General features: G+C 41.6%; 1 protein-coding gene across 1 annotated transcript in view; it reads right to left on the bottom strand.

The window, feature by feature from the left end:
• The window catches only part of kcnd1 (potassium voltage-gated channel, Shal-related subfamily, member 1), an 80,481-nt gene that overhangs the window by 38,324 nt on the left and 19,774 nt on the right, over positions 1–22,383 (bottom strand). The window contains exon 4 of the mRNA XM_082518968.1: positions 19,286–19,998. Coding sequence (XP_082375094.1) covers positions 19,286–19,998 — 713 coding nt within the window. The remainder of the gene's footprint in view (positions 1–19,285; positions 19,999–22,383) is intronic.

Genomic DNA, 22,383 nt, shown 5'->3' with positions numbered 1-22,383 from the left:
AGCTATAACACAGACTTGGAACCCCCACAAAACAAACCTTCCCTGAGAATATCTAGAACTTTAGCAAGGACATTTGAAAAATGTGAAAAAAATGGAAAGTGGCCTAGAAGAATATTAATCACTTAAAAATCCAAAATCATTTTAAGGAATCAATGACTGTAAGGATTACAGGAATATCAAGGCATTAAGGTCTAGTGGATTCACACTAAGGATTTCTGGATTATCACCAGGAGTGTCTAGAACAAATCTAAAATATCTCATAAGAGGTTCCAGAAGCCTCAACCCCCCTAAATTACATACAGGGGTTCCTCAAGACCCCCGTAAACAACCCTGGAACATCTTTAAAGTTGTGCATCAAGATCCACATAGCATCAAAGAAGTCTTTTAATTTATCAAGGACACCAAGAACCTTCTAAAATTGTTCTTGAACGATTTGAAGGATAGAATAACCTAAATCTAATCACCTAAAAAAGCCCAACTAGCTTTCTAGCACTGAACAAGAGTTTATAAAGTCAGCAGTGCAGAACACAGAATCAATATGATACTCCAGGTGATAAATGATTAAAGCAGGAAAAGATTATATTATTCCTGAACTGTGTCACGGCTTTACTTTGTCAAAGTCATTAGTCACTTTCTAATATCAGTGGCCATCCATAGTTCATATTACACTAAACGGCTTAAATATCATCCTTGTCTTCTCTTCCTGTGCTCTTCTTTATTTCTCTTCCAACACTTCCCACTGTAGCTTCAGTGTCTGTAAATCAGCTTAATGTGAAATCTGTGCTGAGGGAAACAAGCTTTGACCCTCAGACGACCGGCATAGCTGCGAGCTTTATTGGAGGCTGTGGGGGAGATGATGGGAGGGCGGCAGAGGTCGACAGGTATATTCAGAGCTCAGATTTAATTTCCTCTGTTCTTCTCAATTGATTTTAAAGTTTTTACTGAGGACATATGAACATCAGGGTTTTTTTTAAAGCAGTCTAAGTTTTGGATAAGGTTGGTTTTTAGCAATGCTAAACCCTCTGAACAGGCACACATTACCCTCTATAATAATGGACCAGCAGCAGCTGGGTGAAAAAACAAAAAACAAAATACAGGATTTCACCTTGGAACTGGAGACTTTCCTGTTTTTAATAGCAAGTCAGTCCCTACTATAGCTCTGTGTATTTATAACCCTGTAAAATAGAAGCACTCACACACTCAGAGAACACTGCATTTACTCACATTCATTTCTCAGAGACATCCTAACATAATAAGGAAATTAAACCAAGTCTTGACTTCACGCTTTAATCAGGGGCCTAACAGCTAAAGTGGTCAAAGCACAAGAAGCAGTATTATTATATTGTAGCATTTTTAGGCTCTAGAATACATGTTTTTGGAAGTTTATTGTAGGAATAGACCATACAATATACCAAACAATGACCTTGCCCAAAGTCTAACCAAGTACTTAAAAATGCAATTGAAAATGAAACTATAAAGTAAGTGTAAATATATTGTTAAAACATGTGATGCTAACACACTGTGACTGAAAATACTGGCAGCACCCAGTGGTTTCCCTCAACCTCATAGTAGATAAACCTATGATATCAATTCTCGAGTTATCGCATTCCCAAACTTGGGTGTCCACACCGCCCACCCGGCAGGGTCACCCTTTCATTTATGGCTCAGGGGTAAAGAAACTTGGCAGAATAATGGTACAACATGAGATGCAAATATTGATGCTATGAGTCGTGTAATTTAGGCAGAATTTTTGCTCTTTTTTTATCTGAAAAGAGACAGAAACCTGAGAGTTAATTATCATCTACATTGGACAACAGAAACAAAAGTTTAAAAGACCCAAAAATTAGACCCCAACTTGAGTTGATAAAGACTCTATTTTTTTTCCCCCAGAGGGAAGTTAAGTCTCCGCCCACAGTGCAGCTGTGTAAAGGTATTCAGGTCCCCAAGGAACATGAGCTCAGAACAGTTCAGACGACACTGACTTAAAGTGCATTCATTACCTGGAGACTTACCCTGACCTTAAACCAAGTCTTCACACTAGTTTTACAAATTATAGTCCATTATGCTGATGGGTCCTCACAGTGTCTCAATATAAATAGATCTATGTCCCCATAACATTAGTAAAAAGAGCACACACTCATATGTGTGTGTGTGTGTGTGTGTGTGTGTGTGTGTGTGTGGGGGGGGGGGGGGGGGGTGGGTAGTTGGGTGCATGCACATGTCTGACAAACCATCTGTCTCAATTTCTGTCACATAAAATCATACTTTAATCAGATTATGACATCTTCTGACCACAAAAACCACCTGAAAAATCATAGGCTAGTGTACGTAACCATGGTAACAGCCCCAATCCCATTTAGACTCTGAAGCATGGAAGTAAGTGTGTGTGTGTGTGTGTGTGTGTGTGTGTGTGTGTGTGTGTGTGTGTGTGTGTTCGTGTGTTCGTGCATGTCAGGGGATTTGTGATGAAATGAGGATTTCCTAATCACAAAGCAACAAGATAAATTACTTTCTTGCCATGTTGAAGGACACTGTGAACGGTGTTTGGGTGCGTGTGCACGTCTCTGGGGTAAAAGTAAAGAATCAAATCCTTAATTACATTTTGCAATAAATTCCTGGTAGTGCTTGTTGAAGGGAAGAGACCGAGTGTGTGCACATGCTTATGTATCTCTGTGAGGACCAATGAAGGTTATTGAACTTGTAAGGACATTTCAGTCGACAGAGGGTTGAATGATTGTTCAGGTTTTATTTTAGTCTGAGGTCTAGGCTAGAAGCTATATTTCATCATATTATATTGTACAACTGATTAACATAAAATGTAATTCTGGTAAATTAAATATTTCTATTATGATGATATCCATCTATTTTTTTCTATTTTATTGGTTTGAGAGAATTTTGCTTTTAAGTGATATAATAGTTTAAAACTACACTATCTATATGTATGTGCAGCAGATTGCACACTGCAGCTACAAAGGTCACTGATTTCACAATAAAAGATGATCCTGCCTGAAAATGTCTAACAGAATCAGGTGTTAAAAAAAATTAATATCATAAGAAAACAGTTTGTACAGATAAGGAACCATTTTAAACATCAACTAACTGCATGCACTGCATTTAGGTACTATGCTAATATTTGGGATATTAGAAACCACTTCTGAAACTAGTCTAAACCAGTCTAATAATATTCAAAATTCATTCTATAACCAGATTGAAACCAGTCTAACGTCTAAAGCCGACTTGAAAATCAGGCAAAACTAGTTAAAAAAAAAAAAAAAAACTCCATCCAGAGCAAAAACAGTTCAAAGTCTGAAACCAGTCAAAACCATGGAGTCATCTGGGATTACTTAATGAGAAAGAGACAGCCTAAATCCACTGAAGAAATGTACGTTGCTGACTGACCTACCTGCCGACTAGCTTAAAAAATGGTGTGCAGGTGTACTAAAGAGAACTGGTTCAGTTCTAAAGGAAACTGGTCACACCAAACTCTGATCTCGTTTATTTTTCACTTTGTAAAAAGCAAACTGAGAAATGACTGAAATGTTTTTGCACTGGGGCCGTTTCATTTGCACATCACAGCTAACAAAGTCTCTGAATATTAGGCTGGAGATCCCTGCTGAAGTCATTCATGAGCACTTATTGCTGTGTGCACCTCCACATTACAAAAATGTCTCTATTAGCCTACTCTGATTTGTACCACCTGATAATTACCATGTTATATAATGACCTGTGGTAAATGTCATGCTGCTGCTCCGACACTGTCTGAATGGAGCACCTTATACAAGTGTGACCTGTTACATAACACGCACAGAGGGGAGCTATGCGGACTCACTTTCTCATTGCACTGTGGGAGAATAAAAGTTGATTTAAGGTGTAATAAATCAGTTGTATATAACTAATCAAGCTTACTATTATCATGACATCATAAAAATGAAAAACTGTTCACAGGAGAGATGAAAGAAAACATTATGACAGTCAAATCAGTTAATTTATTTAAATATTTAACAGCAAACTAGGAAACTGCACCATAAAAGTCACTGAGGAAAGCTGTATTAAAATGGCACTGAGGAAAATGATATGGTTAAAAACAATAAAAATGTAACTTTTGGAAAAGTGAACACAAAAACTGGACTAAAGTGTCGTTCATAAAAATGTAACTAGAGGGAAAGTGGATTGATGTGCTAATATATAGAAGACTTAGTAATAACTATTTTTGTCATGGAATTAATGCATTAAGAAGAAAGCTGCTCTTTTTAAATGAAATTTACAATTTAAAATTTAGAAAACGTCCAAAATGAAAACACTTTGAGAGGTTTACGACTCATTAAAAGGAAAACCATCAATCTAATCCGTATGAATTTGAAACCAAAGAAAAATGAACACCCTCCGAGTAATTGTTATTTAATGCATCCAGCACTCATCTGGACTTCTAGATCTGCTGCCCTTCACTTAAACTTCCTGCATAGATCTAGAACAGCATAGATCAGAGACTCATTACAGTTGCTGCCAGGAGTCGATCGATCGCAGGTTATTGATCGGTGTCACACTGTGGCCCTCAAAGCTCTCCGCCAAGGAGACAGCAGTTGATTTCTCCTCTGTTATGGATCTCTGGTGGAGTTCTTACTCCATCACAGCCCAGTAAGATAGGATAGATGTAAGGTCACATAGATCAGCAAATCCCCTATCAAGGTGATCACGTGATTCCCTCCTCTATTCTTCTCTGTGTCTCTCTCACACAGGACAAAGCTAAATTAATCTACAGTACGATTTAAAAAAAGAGGCAAATTTCATTTAACTGTGTTATTTGTTCAGGCGGTTTTCTTTCTACCTTTGCGGAGACCAACATTGGTGCAATACTGTCATGAACTCTTACCTAATAAAACCAATGTTTCATTCTTACATAATATATAAAGTCAAATCTTCAACCATCTCTCTAAAGGCAGGTGAAAGGAACATTGTGTGGTTCTCTGTACATGCTTCACTTTGCTAAGTATCTTTAGGCAAGTTCTCATCCAAAAACGTAAATGTCACAGTCATTGGTTAAATTAAGACTTTTGCCTCAAATCCTTTCCAGCGTCTCAAAATCGTGCCAAAGGTTCAGATTCTAAAATCTCGCCTGAAGCATTACAGTATTCAAGAATCGCGCCTTATAACTTTTCAGAATCTAACATTCAAGAATCCAGTCTATTTCTAAAATTTCCAACAGTTAAAATATGAGAATTGCACATCTGAGCAACTTTGGATCTCCAGGAATTGCAAAGTACTGGAGGAGAGAAATCAACCACATGTGCCAACAATATTTTCTGAACTAGTGAAATCGTTGGTTATTTCCGTCCATTTGTGACTGCTTATTTTCACTTGGGTGTCACTTTAGCGACTTTAAATATTTAAAGGCACTCAAACACACGGTGCCATAAGTCTCAGAACAATCAGCCCATGCCCGTGGCCATTTTATATGGCAGCCTGTTAGCAGAAGGATTTTTTGGACTCTGATTATAATTTTTTCATTTTCTTCTACTTGGAGCTGTGTTTGAATCCTCTGCCTCCCCACCTCTTCCTCTCTATTAAAACATTAACAGTGTATGCCATGTGCTGAGATGGCCTATAATTCTGTTTTATAAGGCCAGTGCTGCTCTTGCTCTCAGGCTCATATACATCCTGTTCCTCAGAGGAAATGGCTGCTTCCTATCTCGTTCCTATAAATAATACCGATGGTAAAGTGCTCAGCAGCAGTACAAACTCTGTACGGCTGAAATATACAGAGGGGGTAATAAAGTTGTTCTTATACGCTTGTGTTTGTCTAATGTGTTTCAGGTTGGATTAACCTCCCGAGGGCCATAAATGTGTGTTTGACCCGTACTAACAACCAGTGTGTTTTCCCAGAAACTAACCAGGACTCGACTGGTGAAAAATGAACTCGATTAAAATTCAGATGATTTTGCACAAACTCACCAAGCAAATAGCTGACTATCTTTTAGCAATATTTCTTTGTTCTTGAATAATATTTCTTTCATATGCAAAACTATGAAATTTATGATTAACTTAGAAAGATAGAAATGTTTAGAAAGAAAACGAAGAAAAACTGTGGATGAGCTACTCCAACATCATCTACATATTAACTGATCCAACACTGAGTTGGGACTTTGAACCTCCTTTTAGTTTGTCTTGTAAAAGTTTTTTGCTTCCCAAAAAAATCTCTTTAATATTTGAAACTGCACTGGAGAGTCCTCGATACAAATGCGTCTCGTTTGTATTCTAGTCTAGTTTCCGTGTCATGGCCACTCTTTAATTTCCAGCTGAACAGTAGAAGAAAATCTTAATGAGATAATTTCAGCTCATCAACAGGTGAATAGAGTGTTTCCCCAGTGAGGTAAACTATTAATTGTTCCATTTAAATGCTTTTTATCAGACCACCTGAAGGAAAGCGTGGATTATCTGAAGTCCAGACACAAACAGTGTGCACATTTTCCTGGCAACAGCTCTCTGAATGAGCTCCAGCAGATTATGTTTCCCCTCACATATATTGCTTCTGGACGGGCTGCAATGGGTTTATGATTTCACTTCCAGTTTATTTGTGCAGTGATAAAACACAGGAGCAAAGCAATAAAAGCAGCGCGATGAAAAACAGTGATAACAAACTGAACAAAGAGAAACAAATGAGCAGATTGGACCACAGACAAGAAACAAGCTGGAGAGAGAAAGGAGGAAGAGAAGCAATGAGAGATAAAAAGAAGAGTGATATGCCACGGGATGTAAAAAAAAAAAGAAGAAGATGAAAGAGCGGAGGACTGTACGTAGAGAAGAAGGTTTAAAATCCCAGCTGAAAATCAAAATTCAAGCTGCATTTGAAAGTCTCTGAAAGTCTATCATCGTACAAAAAGCCTTCATTTAAAAATCAGACAACAGCAAAAATATGAGAAATAACATTCGTGTCCCTGGTGATCATTTTCCCATCATTCATTTAGTTAGATTTACTTCAAGCATCTATACTGAACGGGTGAAATGTATGTTTCCTGCTTATATGACTGTTTAAACTGCTTCCTACTTAAAAGCATATGAAACATGAAGACACGCAGCACCAGACTGAGAGACGGCTTCTTCCTCAGAGCTGTGAAATCCATTTCAATGCTGTGACTTTTTGCACATATTTATTCTGCACACCTGCGCGAATGGATAGGGTGGATTCCATTTTTTCATAGTGCTGCTTTTTATAGTGTCTTTCTTCTGTGGGTGTACATAGATATAAAAAGTGTAGTTCTGTGTGTATATATGCATGTATAGTATATACATCAGTATGTAAAAAGGGTGAGCTAAGTGCTTCTTCTCTGTGCCGAGAGCTACCAAACGAAATTTCATTGTTTGAAACACATAAGAAAGGATTCTTATTCTTATTCTTTCGAGCAACTCAAGAAACACTGTACGCTAGGGCTGCCACGATTAGTCGACTAGTCACGATTACGTCGACTATCAAAATTGTCGACGACTGATTTACAGTTTTTTCTGAATGCTTAAACCCTAACTGTGATTCCTGTAGCACAATCTCTAAAACTATTCAGACTTATAGCAAAACCACTCACTGAGTGTGCAAAACTAAAAGCACAAAAACTGCTTTGCACTTAGTTTGCAATTTTGTAACACACACTTTGCTAAACTGTAGGCACAATTCACTGCACAACACTCAATTACCAAATTTCCAACACACTCCTAGCAAAAGTATACACATGTATGGCTATCATTAACACTAATTTGCCAACTGTCTGGCACACTTTCACATGTGAAAACTTTTTTAGATAATTAGTTCACTTTGCAATCAGCCTAAGCACTATAATCCAGGTAAGCTGTGTGTGCGGAGTACAATGGAGGGAGCAGAAAGAGTGAGAAGTAGAGGAGGCCGAGGAAGAGGACGTGGAGGTGAAGAAGTAGGATGAAGAGGACGACAAGGACAAGGAGGAACAAGAGGAAGACGAGGAGGGGGGAGAGGAAGATGAGGAGGGGGGAGAGGAAGGGTAGGAAGAGTAAGAAATAGAATTGCTGATGACATCAGAGCTACAATAGTGGACCATGTAATCAACCGTGGAATGACCCTGAGGGTAGCTGGCCAACGGGTCCAGCCTAACTCGAGCCGCTACACTGTAGCAAGCACCATAAGGACATCTTGAAATGAGAATCGGTTAGCACAGTCACTTCGCACAAAGATTTGTAGCACTGCCGTATGCCAATGAGAAACACACCAATACCATTGATGTAAAAATACTGAAATTGTTACTTTACAGAATTGCTAGATGACCAGATGCTGGGGCAGAGGAAGCATGTTCACTGCAGACCAAGTAACCCATATAGTCATTATGGCGATTGCAAATAATCCTATACTTGGAAATAAACACTTGTGTTTGTTTTGATGTGTTTGAATAAACACCAGTACTTGAAGTTTGGATCCCTCTATGCTTATGGATCTATGACAGAAGTATGAGCTCAAACTGACATAGCCTACCTTGTGCACAGAGAAAGCAAAAGCCAGATGTGTTTTGTATTCATACCATCAGTGTGCAGTTGGCGCATTGTGTGCTTAGTAGATGATGGCTTGTGTGTACTGTTTGATACGGAAACACCATTTTTACGAAGGTGTGAAGAGTTAATCCAGCTGTGTTTGCTTTTGCAAGAGAACTACAATGTTTTGATGATTGGGTGACAGGTTTTCTTATTTGTGTGAAGAGTTTTGCAAAATTAGCCAATAGTTACAAAAAATGTGCTTAAGCAATCAGAAAAAACTGTAAGCAATCAGAAAAAAAAGTAATAGTCAACGCGTCGTTTGAAGCTTTGTAAGATCACAAAGACGCAGGAATAAGTAGCAGGATTTAAGAGTGTAATAATGGACTGAAACAGAAGATGGCAGCACTGCATGTACAAGGATGCCAGCTGCCGTTAAACCCTGAAGAAGAAGAAGCTGTGTCCCAGAATTCATAGCGCGGCCCAGCTCAGTTTCCAACAATGGCGGCAGCTAGTTAGTTTTAATATTACTCTTATTATTCTTTCTGGGTCACAAAATAAATGTTTAACATATTTTCAGGCGAGAATGTAGCTGTGTAAACCTCAAATATCTGCTCAGTTTATCAAGACACATATTTTCAAAAGCGCTCCGACGTTTTCGGAGACATCTGTTACCCACTAACTCGATAGCTAGCCGGGGGCGAGGCTCACTAGAGCCGTGAGAACACCGGACTCCCGGCACATCGTTTTCAAACCCACCGCCGTCTTTCGCTACTCAGGTTAAACATGATATATAAGTCACTTACAAATGTTATTGTTTGGCTTTTTTTAGTATTTTATTTGTTCCTGAGTAAATCGGTTATAGTTATAGTTTTTACACAGCTGAATAAACGTCAAGCAGACAGCTGATTATCAGAAGTGTGAGATGCTCGAGAATATACTCCGGTGTCCTGTTATATTTTAGATAGCAAGGAGTTTGTTAAACTTCACCGAAACAATCTGCAAATTTCATTAAAATTTAATAAACTATCATCTTGTCTTTATTTTTAGTAGGGATGGGTACCGGTGTCCGGTGCCATGATGGCACCGGTTCTGACATAAACGGTAGTAACCAGACCGAAAAGCAGCGCACATTTCGGTGCTTTATTTCTGTGCTTTTTTTTTCCTGAGCTGTGATACACTTTAGATTCTAGCCAATCATTTTACGTTTCTGAGGATAGTAGGCGGGGCCGGGTACGTACGTTCTTTTAGAGCAGAGCTACAGATTAAAAATGCCCAAGACGAAGTGGTCAAAAGTCTGGCTGTACTTCACAGCAAAAGATGCAAACTCAGCAGCCTGCAACAAGTGCTTTAAGGTGATACTGTGATACTGTCAAAGGAGGCAACACCTCTAATCCGATGAAACACCTGGCGACGCATAGCGTTTTTTTTAAAGCCGAAAAATGCGCCGTATTTGATAGCTTGCTGCGAGACCTCACACCGTGCACATCTACTGCGGGTGGGTTGCCTGTTAGCTGACCCGGAGTTAGCAACATCCCCCAAAAACCCGAAGAGGAGAGTCCTGGCCCCTAGCCCTGCCAGTGTAGCAGAAATGATGAGGATGATGATGCAGCAGCAGCCGTTCTTCTCTGCGTGAGTAGCTTAATGTTGTTCGTGTGTAATTTACGTTGAGTAGGCTAACCACGTTATTACATTAATGCATGTAAGGTGAACTAGCAAACACCATCATAGCTACATGCTGCTGTCTTCTTGTTTGATGGCAGATACTCCCTTCACCCTGGCCAAAAAGGCTAAAATGACCAAAGAAAAAGTGGAAAACAGCTGAACATGAGAGGTTTTTGGACAAAGTTTGTGTTTTTTCCATTGTTTAAGCTTCCAGCCAAGAGTGATGCCATATATGCCCCATAGCTGCAGAAAAGGCTAACATTGTTATCTTTTTACAAAAAACCAGCTGAACATGAGAGGTTTTTGGACAAAGTTTGTGTTCTCCATTCTTTAAGCACCGGCACCGTTTCAAAAGTACCGGTTTGGCAACGGTATCGGATAAAACCTAAACGATACCCATCCCTAATTTTTAGTTAGCACATACCTTAAACACTTAAAGCTGTAAGCTAATGATAGTTATATAAGAGCAGATGCTGCTGGTGCAATAAGCTGTACGTTTTAAGTCCAATGGATGATGATCTGATTAGTCGACTAATCGCAAAAATAATCGGGGACTAGTCGACTATCAAAACAATTGTTTGTGGCAGCCCTAGTTGTCACATGTCTCTATTCCTCTAGTACCTACTCAACTTGATTCAACTTGATTTCGGTTGTTTTCCATTACAACTGAGTACCAGTTCAATGTTCTTGGGGTCATTATACCAACGTGGTCTTAAGTCCCATAATCTCATTTGTATGCAGCACAAACAACACAACAATGGAAAACCCTAAAAACGAGTGGAAAAGGCCAATAGCAGTGAGTTGTGAGTCACACAGCAGGCCAGCCCTAATATCTCGCTTTATCCTTCTTTTTGGTTCCAGTGAGTACCATAATATTTCAGATTAAAATAATGCTATAGTCAGTAGATTTAAAGCTACTGAATGAGTCCATAAACTCATTAGAAAAGCATTTACTGAGGCAGGATTTCTCTAATTGGAGTTCTTCTTGCAACCACAGCAGTCGCCCCCTGCTGGTCTTTGGAAATAATGCAGCTTTAAGCTTCTGCATTGGCTTCAGTGCTTGAACACAAACTAGCAGACAATGAGTCAACATATTTACCACTCTGATGAAAACGTGTCCATACTGTTCAGCATTACTGGGGCCTTCATAAAAGCACAGATGCAAAACTCTGGGTCACTCTGCTCCAAAGCTCCAGGGAAATGAAATGATGTCCATCATTTCCAATATCAAATTTCATTTTTATTTTGACAGCTTTATTAATTTTTTTCTACTTAATTTATGAACATCAAACATCAGAGGAGATTATTAAAGAAGAGATTTGAAGAGGCTGGTGACTGCTGACCTGATTTCCACAGGTCAATATTTGGGCCGTTGAGGCAATTCATCCATCACAGTGCAGTTTTATTTATTCTGTTAGCACACATGTTTTCTGGTGTGAAGCCAAAGGGAAGGAAAACAGCAACAAAGGGAAGGAAAGAAAGGGATACTCGCTACAAGGGTGTAGAAAGAAAGACAGAAGAGAAGAAATGAAGGAAAGAGGGAGGAGGTAAAAGCCCTGGTTATGTTTTGCTGCCTGCAGAATCCATTTAGAGGTCAGCCTCTCCCTGCTGATAAGTAATGGACCTGGAGACAGAGGAGAGGAGAGGAGACCTTTGACACACCTTTATTATATCAATGCCTCAACTTACAACCATAACTGAAAATGAATGCCAAATCAACATATGAACGACCCTCCCCTCCCACCATCAACCCCACCCAAATACAATAAACACAAAAAAAGAAAAACAAAACCAGAAGACACTCCATTCAGCTTTCTTCAAAAATTCAAAACTAAATTATCATCAGTGATAATACACAAAACTCCATTAATGCCCCAAATAGAGACAAACTCTTCAATGTTGGACACCATCTTGTAATAAACAAACTTTCAAACGTGCACCTACTAACCATTTAAACATAATTCCTAAATTAACAGATCCGGTTCCCTTCATTTTGTTCCTCCTTGTGAGCCATATACTCATCTTAGCCTGACCTATTAAAAAATGAATCAAGCAAACCTTCCTACGCTTCCTACCCAGGATAAAGAGACCCTCCTCCAAAACACTCCCAAGGCCAAAAAAAGGCCAGCTAGCCTGGGACAGCCAAGCCACAGGTGCTGCAGTGTTTCCTCAGTCAGACAGAAAGGACAGTGGTTCCCTGTTCGTGGATCCATATGTGCCACGTGTCTGTTCGTAGCCACGGCCCCATGCACTATTCTCCACTGGAGAGCCGCACTGCATTTCTCTGTGGGAGGTTTGTACAGGGACCTCCAGCTGCCCCTTAGAGATGACCCCGGAGCCAACACACCTGACCACTTCGACTCCAAAACACCAGCCAACAATCCCCTGTTCAGCACCTTTACAGCCACCTCATATATAGCCTTCTTCGAAATCGTTGACAGGTCACCCAGAACGGGTGTTCGAAAGGAAAGAAGAGAGCCTCCCTCCTCATCCTGCTCCCCAACTGCGGCACAAACAGACAACGAGGGAAAGTCAGCTGTCATGTTAAAGGTGGGGGGAGGGTTAAGTCGGCCTGTTCCAGCTCAGAGGGGCATCAGGCAGGGATGCCCTCTTTCTGGTATGTTGTATACGCTGGCCATTGAACCCCTTTTACACCATCTTAGACAGGGACTCTCAGGTTTTACCTTTGAAGAAGCAGGAAGTCCAGTAAAATTGTCAGCTTATGCTGATGATGTTACGGTTTTTATAACCAGTCAAAGTGATATTAAAACACTCAGACAGACACTGGACTTATATGAGCGAGCATCCTCCGTGAAGGTTAACTGGTCAAAGTGTGAAGGTTTCATTTTGGTAGGGTGGGTTGATGAGGAGGAGCCAGTGTTACCAGACTTACAGTGGAACAGGGAGGGACTGAAGTGTTTGGGAGTGTTTTTGGGAACTGATGCCTTTCAGGGGAAGAACTGGGAGGGTGCTGTTGAAAGAATTGCTGCCCGGTTGTCTCGATGGACTTGGGTCCTGCCACAGTTGTCCTACAGGGGAAGGACTCTGGTTGTTAACAACCTGGCCGCTTCTGTACTCTGGCTACTGTTGTTGAACCTCCAGCCTCTCTTATAGAGGAGATACAAAAAAGACTGGTTAATTTCTTTTGGGGAGGGTTTCATTGGATCAGGTCTGCTGTGCTGTCCCTACCTGTGTCAGAGGGGGGTCAGAGTTTGATTGACCTTCGCAGCCGTATCACAGCGTTCCGTCTTCAGACAGCACAGCGTTATCTTTATCAAAGACAACAACCACCCTGGCTCAAGACTGCATCTACGCTGCTTCACAGAATAAAGGACCTTACATATGACAAGCACCTGTTTCTTATAGACTTAACTGGCATGGACCTTTCACAGACCTCTGTTTTTTACCAGTCTGTTTTGACTGCTTGGAAGACTGTTTTTAAAGTACAGAGAGACTGTTCTCAATTTTATGGTGATTTTGTTGAGGAGCCTCTTTTTTACAATCCCTTGGTGCCAAGTAGGATGCTTGTGTGCAGAGGTTCCTCGTAAATGCTGGTCTTATCAAGCTGGCGGGCCTGAGGACGGCAGGGCAGTGGAAAACAGCTGCCAAGCTGGCTCAGGAGACTGGAATCAGATCTCTGCGCTTTCTGGAGAAGTTAGTGGAAGAAGTCATGGGTGGTCTTCCTGGACTCGTAAGGGCTGCACTGGGGACTCGCTCTGCCGGTGGTCAACCAAGTTCAGCAGCGTATGAATACAACAATTTGATCCAAGAAATGAAAATATTCACAAACCCAAAAGCTTCCAAAGTTTTAAACAAATAGTGGTGATCAACTCTATCAAAAGCTTTTTCTTGATCCAGAGATAAAAACCCCAAATCCAAGTCCTTGAGCTTGGCCAGATCAATAATGTCTCGAATTAAAAACAAGTTGTCCATAATAGTTCTTTCAGGGACACAGTATGCTTGATCCACATTAACAATCATGTCAATACAGGTCTTCAACCTGTTAGAAAGACATTTTGCAAGAATCTTGTAGTCCGTACAAAGCAAAGAGACAGGCCTCCAATTTTTGAGCAAGCCCAGGTCCCCTTTCTTTGGCAGTAAAGTCAAAACTGCCCTCGTGCAACTCGTTGGCAAGATCCCAGTGGTCATACAGAATGTGAAAACCTCATGAATGTCCTCTCCTAGCAGCGACCAGAATTCCTGGTAAAATTCCGCAGGAAGACCATCAACTCCTGATGACCGACCACCATTGAGTCGTTGAACTGCTGAAGACATCTCCTCAAATGAAATAGCAGACTCCAACACAGCCGATTCAGCCGTGGCAGCCCCACCAGCATCTTCGTCACACATTCAGGGTCACTCGTGTCAGCACTGAAGAGGCTGGCATAAAAGTCAGTGGCAAGCTTCCTCATTTCCACTGAGTCAGATGTCACCTTCCCATTTGGAAGCCTTAAGTGCAACGTTTGGTGTGACGCTCGAAACCTTTTCTCCAGCTTAAACAAGAACCTTGTTGCTCATCCATTTCTTTAATAGTAGAAATCCGAGTCCTAATAAGAGCACCCTTTGCCCTTTTGTGAAGAAACTTGCCCAAAGCCTTCCTCCTGCTGTCCCAGGTATTATTTGTATTATCTGTCCCACTTATAATCTCAGTCTCTAGCCTCTTGAGCCCTCGTTCTAAGTCCTCATAGTAGTCTTTAATAGCGGTCGTTGCATGTGATGTGTACTGGTGACAAAAAAGCTTAATCTGTGTTTTCCCCATCTCCCACCATTGAGCCAAATTGCAAAAGTCAGTTTTCCTTTGTTTCCAGTGGCACCAGAAGTCAGAAAAAGCTCTCTTTGTCATGAATCAGCTGCACGTTAAAGTGCCAGTGCGAACAGATGGAAGATGCATCAATAAAGAAATATCTGCAGTCACTAAATGATGATCAGAAAAACCAACAGGTGAAATCTCTGCTTTAACGAGTCTATTATTATACATCTGGTTGACATATAATCTATCAAGCCTAGCTGCCTTCACACTGCTCTCAGAAACTTTAACATATGTATACTGTCTGGTTGTGGGATGGAGCTTCCTCCACACATCAGTCAAATCCTTCTGAACGATTGTAGACAAAAGTGAGCTCGAAGGTGGGTGAGGCTCTCCTGTGTTTCTGTCAACTGAATCAGAATCTGAATCAGAATCAGAATACTTTATTAATCCCAAAGGAAATTAGGGTTACAGCAGGCAGCACGCTAATGGCGCATGCGCACTTAAGTGGGTTATGCAATTCCATTCCCCTCCCATCACTATTATTGAACCACTATTTAATTTTGATAACTCATCATTAATTTTACAAAATAATCGCACACGACCCGCAGCTGAGTTATGGGCGTACACATTCATAAAAGCAAATGATATTCCCTTGATGGTTGCTTTTACTACCTATGCCCTTCCCTGCTCGATCTCACAGACAGAAACATGTGACAGTTGAAGGTGCCAAGAAAATAAAATTGCTACACCCGCACTAAGGTTAGTACCATGACTTAAAAAAGCCTGCCCACTCCAACTCATTCCCCATTCTGTCTCATTATCCATAGTGCTATGTGTTTCCTGCAAAATGAACACATCAATGTTTTTGTTCTTGCTAAGCTCCACCAAGACTGCACACCTTTCCCTATCCCTACCCCAATTAATGTTAAGTGTGCCTACTCTCAAATTTGCCATATAAGACAGAGAGAAGAGGAGGAGAAAAAGAGAAAAGACAGTGAGACGCTTCCAGAAAGACACCCTTAGTGCTCAGAACATTTTACTATGCTTTTAAAGGAGCTTTTCCTCATTTTTCCCTCCTTAACTTAGTCAGGATCTTTTTAAGACGGAATCTTTTCTGTTTGCTCAATTGTTCATAACCAACAACTCTTCTTATTTTCAGAACAGATTTTATAAAAAGATCAACATCTGGAAAAAACTCAGTGACTTCCAAAGACTGCATACCAAATGTCTCATCCGAAAAGCGGTTTATATCTTCTAAGGAATACGACTGCTGATGGTCTTCTTGTGAAACAACATCAGAGCATTGTGACCGGGAATCATCTTTCAACAAGTCGTCTTCCTCATTTTCTGTGCTCAAAGAACCTGAAACTACATTCACAATACCCACCTCCCTTGCCGTTACTTTGGTCTGTCCACTGTCCTGATTTTCCTCCACACTTTCCCTGTCCTGTATGTCATCACATCCATCCTCCACCTCATTAGTCCCATGTACTATCCCCTGTTCTTCTAGCCCAGCCTGTGGAGCACTGGCTGCGACCTCCATTCTGTCACCCTGCGCCGCTAGCGGCTCGCTGATGACAGCGCGGCTCGTAGACGGCTCCGCACCGCTACGAGCCGCCGGTTCTCCCGTACCAGCATCTACAGCGCGCTCCTGCTCACTCACCCCACTAGCATGAGCCTCTTGTTCACGGCGCACCTCCTGCTCTTTGTGAGGGCAGGATGAGCGTTTATGGCCAACATCACCACACTCAAAGCACTTCATGCTACCTGCATTGGCGTAAACAGTATATAAGCCGTTTTCAAATCTTATTTTAAACAACACTTCCAGTGTCTGCGAAGGATCGTTCAGGTACATGAAGGCCTGCCTTCATGGTGACTGGCATCTTTGCAGCCAAGACGAACAACCCTGAACCCGCTAGCAAACTTTCCAAAGCGGGTCAGTTCCTTTTCAAGTAGCTCATTCGGGATGAATGGCGGGACGGTGACCCGCGTAGATGACACAAACAGTGGCGAAACAGTCACAAACAAATCATCCAGAATGATCCCCCTTTCAACCAACGGGTGAACCAAGCGCTCCTCACAGCCTTTTTCATCCGAGAGCCATAAGTTATATTCTCATGGCCCACCTGTTCACCAACAGCTAGCAGAACCTGCTCACGGTGTACTGCTGGGGTGCCACCACCCTGGCCCCATGTATACTAGACAGGGGAGGCGAACCCTCACTGGGGAGGGACGCCATGACTAAAGGTAAAACTGGCCAATTAACTAAAATTCTTCACTTCACCCAACACAATGAAATAAACTTGCCTTACCTTGCTTTTAACCACCCATAAGCCCAAAGTTTTCCGAAAAAAAACAGTCCAAACATCCCAAACTCACTCAGCAGCTCCACGCACTCACCAAACACCTTCACACACCCATTCACTCACACTCCCAGCATGCAGTGCAGGAAGGAGAGGAGAGGTGCATGTGTTTTGTTAGACTTTGAAAATTGTTCTCTTCTCTCTTGCTTTGGGGATTATGATGACGTTTTATATTTAACATTTTTAACATTACTTTTGAAAAGATTGTTACCAGTTGGTTTCTGGACTCCACATTTTGATGTTTGTTTTGAAGCCAGAAGTGACTATATTTAAGTGAGATGGTGGAGTACTAAGTAATCAGTTAACAAGCTTGGTTACGAGTTATAACCATAAACTAGACAACACTTCTTCAGCACCACACATTAAGCCTTGTAATTTGTCAAATAATTCCATTAAAATGTATTTGTGAATTGTATTTGTTAGCAGATGGAGGCTGGGGTGGATGGTGGCCACACAGTCCTCCACACAGAGGATCACTAAGAATAGACTGATGATGATCACTTTGCGCATCACCAGTCAACTAATGTGGACACCGCATGACCTGCACATGCTCCTGTTTTCCTATAGCTCATTATGTACAAGATGTCCTTTTGGGTTATAGCCAGTCATAACTCAAAGTGAGAGGGGTCTGTCTCTCTTAAGATGTGTTTGTTTTACGTGTAGGGGTTAATGTTTCAGCCCACAGAACATTTTAATTTGAGTTAATTATTTTAATGTTGAGTGAGCGCTAAGTGCTGCTGTTTATTTCTAATGTGATGGCTTCACATCAGAGCTATGAAACTTTAAACTGAATGCGTTTAAGCATTAAAGCCTTCTGTCCTATATAGGAGATGTGAAACTGCATTAGTTTGTTGTACAATCAAAGTGATGCTAATTTTAATGGAATAGGTTTCCCCCCCCTAATTGGTGCTGTGTTAGGGCCACAGTATTATTGGTCACTTTGCACACCAATGGTGACGTCGACACAGTTCCATAGCAATTATACCGGTGCTTAGGGCACGAGTACCTTCTGCAGTACGCTTGTGAACGATGGGTGTGCCACCCAGGCAAACCAGCTACATCAGCGCTGGTATGAGAGGAGAATAAGTCAAACCTGGAAGCAAAAGAGTTTTGTTTCTAGAGAAAATGTAATCTTTTCAAACTGCTCCCTCTGTACAATCTGGTGGCAGCACAACACGTGAGTTACAAAATTCCCAAAACATCATTTACGTGACTTTAAGCTTTATAAAACTCTCTAACCCATTAATCTTGTTTTGCAGTGGATGCGATGCAAAGTGCAGGATTTTAATAGCCAGCATTGTGCTGGAAAAAACCCCATAAAACCTTTTATTTTCTTTCACCCAAATAAGTCAGTGTTTCAACTCTTTACATTTTAACACTGCTGATTGTTTACTACAATACTGAGCAGTTTGAGTCATTCGCGGAAATTCACACTTTCCCATTCACACCTTTTGAACTCTCTTTCTCTCCATTCACAGACAGGTAGGTGTAAAGAGTCGTATAGAGAAGACGCGCTGACTGTGTGTTGTTAAAAAGCAGTATGGTCGGCTCGCTCTGAGCTTATGGCAGATTCCTGACTCACGCTCTATTTCTGATGTTTCCAAAGGCTCTTTGAACAGCAGATAATAGATCAGGGCTGGAGAGCTGCAGGGTGAAGACACACACACACAGAAACACACACATTCAAACTCCATCCACATGGCAGCGGTGATGAGTGTAGGCGGCAGCAGGGTGAAGATACACCACCGTACTCGACAAGCAACGAGTGGGAAGCAAACACACAGACACACACGCAACGCACACACTTCATCTCTTTTCATGGTGGAAACAGACAGTAAAACTGTCTTCCATAACTAATAATGAGGACGTATCCATGTCCCGACACGAGAGTGTTTACGGAAACTGAACATGCCAAGGTTGCCATGGGGACGATCTTAACAGGTGTACAGTCATCAGTAGCAGGATAAAAATCTGTTACACGTCAGGCCAGCAAACACACAACACTGAACTGATGTTTACCCACCCCAGGGTCGTCATGGTGACGATGGTGTACCAGAAGGAGGCCGGGATGGAAGTGAAGGTGGAGCCTTTGGTGCCTTTCTCGGCGTAGAACATGACGGTGGCGAAGATGATGATGGCCATGGTGAGGGAGAAGAGCAGGAAGCCGAGCTCGGAGGCGCAGCTCTTGAGCGTGTAGCCCAAAATCCTCAAACCCTGTGAGTGACGTGAGAACTTGAAGATTCGGAAGACGCGGAAAACCCGGAGGGTGACGAAGGCGCCGCTCACGTCCTCGTTCTCGGGCATCACCAGGCCAATGTAGTATGGCATTATAGCCACTACGTCAATCACAGACATCACAGAGCGCATGAACTTGCAACGACTGGGCGCGGCAAACAGGCGCATCAAGTACTCGAAGGTGAAGATGAGCACGCAGGCCGTGTCCATGCAGAAGAAGGCCAGCTGATATTTCTCCCCACAGGGAAGGTCCTTAACTCTGCCCTCTGGAGGCCGGCAGGGCACCGTCTCCACCACGTTGGCGATCACTGACACAGCAATGAAGAAGCCGGTGACATAGTAGAAGACAAGCGCCATGGTGGAGGTGTGAGGGTTCTCAAAGGCTCGCCACAAACGCTCCCTGGGGGTGCTGTCAGGAGGAAGTGGGGCGTCCATCGACTCGTTGGCCTCTGTGTCCTCTGCCAGACGCTCCTGGTTCTCTTTTTTCCTGTCTCTGTATTCCTTCACAGGAAAGGGGAATGGAAAAGAAAAACTTTAGTGTCGCTTACATTAAGTGCCTGATGTGGCTGAGCATATAACAAAGGGATTCTGTAACAACTGTATGTAGTTTGTGATGAGATCAGGTTTCTTCTCATGTAGAAAGGATTTTTCAGAAGACAGATAAAAATACAAACTCTAGGTCCATTTACTATGAAAGGAGAACAGGTGAACACACATTACAGGCACAACAAGCATCCATTTCTGATAGTCTGTGCTCACACAGAGTTCCACAAATCCCCTCGTACACCTACGCTGTAGATAAGGAAAGACCCTATGACTTTAAACTGCCTACAAGCAGCTGGGCTGCCCTCGTACCCTATCCTTGAGCCAAAACATCAACAGACAGAAGTCATACAAAATCCTTTCAGATAGTTATTTGTCCTTTTCTAATGCTGATACATAAGAGCCTTTCTCAGGTTTCTGGAGTTGACCAATCAGAGTAAACCATGAATTTTGTGATGAGGTGAAGCTCCAATTCAGCAATATTTTACTTATATCGTTTAAAGCAGCGGTCCCCAACCATTTTTGCGCCACAGACCGGTTTATGCCCGACAATATTTTCGGCCTTTAAGGTGTCGCGGATAAATACAACAAAATAAAACTAGTACCGGTACTGAAAAAATGAAGATTTATTCATAACACACGTGAAAAGACCCAGGAAAACCGAGTTAATGATAAAAACGATAACAAAATAACGCTGAAAACCGATAAAAACCCTGAAAACCATACATTTCACACCTGAGCCTCAACTCTCGCGGCCCGGTACCAAACGACTCATGGACCGGTACCGGTCCGAGGCCCGGGGGTTGGGGATGGCTGGTTTAAAGAACCTCAGAATAATGCCGTTTGGAAGGCAAAGAAGAAGAAATACTTTAAAGTAATTAACTAATATTTTTAACTAATAGGTACCTGTTTCTGTTGTCACTTTCATGGTCATTGCAGTTATTGCTATGATATTAGTGACAAGAAAGTATTATTTTGGTTAGTTATGTGGCATACTTCTAATCAAAGAAGCATCAGAGTAGAGCTCCTTTGGTGAAATAGCCCATCATTGGCTCAATAATTAAATCAGAACAATGCTTTCCAATATTTACGATGTTTTTATCTTAGTTTTAGAGTTTGTAATAACTTTCAAATCAATTAATTTTATTGCTGCAACACCAAATTACAACAACAGTGGCCTCAAGGTGCTTTATGTTGTAAGGTAGACCCTACAATAACACATACAGAGAAAAACCCAACAATCATATGACCCCCTATGAGCAAGCCCTTTGGTGACAGTGGGAAGGAAAAACTCCCTTTTAACAGGAAGAAACCTCCAGCAGAACCAGACTCAGGGAGGGGCGGGGCCATCTGCCACGGCCGGTTGGGGTGGGAGAAGGAAGACAACTTTCACAACTATGTCTGAAAAATGTAGTTTACTGAATACTTTCTGATGCATAAACTACAAATAAACAATACAATACTTTTCCCCTAATCTGGGGCAAAGACACGACTTTGACATGGTTTACTCGCACTGACTGCAATCCCTCTAAAACAGATTGGTGAAGGTCTGCAATAAATCAAGATCCAATATATAAATATAGATCATTTGCCAACATATATTCACGGCAAGTCAGTCTGTGCTGATGAGCGCAACTCCTCTGTCCATCAAATAATAAAACAATGGCTGTACATTTAACACAAAAAACATGTCTATGCTATGTGTGTGTCAGTTGCTGCTAGGAGTGTTCATCTATTTGGGATGAGAGGGAGAGATGTTATCAGGAAGAGTGCGTAATTGGCAGGGCTGGATGGGTCAAAGCTTTGAGTGCATTAACAAAACTTTGGCTCTGTCCTGTTGCTGTTTACTCAGTCCTCACTCTGAGCCCCACACAGACCCGCTCTGCAATATTACTGATATGTTACTGAGCCAGAGCAGAAGTAAACTGAACTCAACAGAGAGTCAGAGTGAGGAAGGAGGAGAATACTATTGCTAGACGCATACGAGGATGCACGTTTACCTTTTTAAAGGGAGCAGAGTAGGTTCCAGTGTTTCAGGCTTTTTGTAACATTTCTACACAGAGATCAGAACAGAGATAAGCCATCACTCCCTGCCTTCTCTCAGCAGTGCGCACACACAGAGAAGCATCAATGTTTCTTGCTTTGCTTCCCTCCAAAGCGCTATTTCATAACATGTCTGTCAAAAGGCAACTCATCGTGGGACTAATTGGATTTATGTTACAAAATGTCGACATTATAATTAGTCAAATTAATATCTACGATGCAGTCTCATAGTTCAAGTACAAATACAATAGACGGTTTAACATGCCAGAATTAAAACCGTTAAAGTAGCCCCGTTACTTT

Source organism: Aulonocara stuartgranti, assembly GCF_965226115.1.
Source record: "Aulonocara stuartgranti genome assembly, chromosome: 20".
Taxonomy (NCBI): Eukaryota; Metazoa; Chordata; class Actinopteri; order Cichliformes; family Cichlidae; genus Aulonocara; species Aulonocara stuartgranti.
This window is presented reverse-complemented; position numbering and strand designations above follow the sequence as displayed.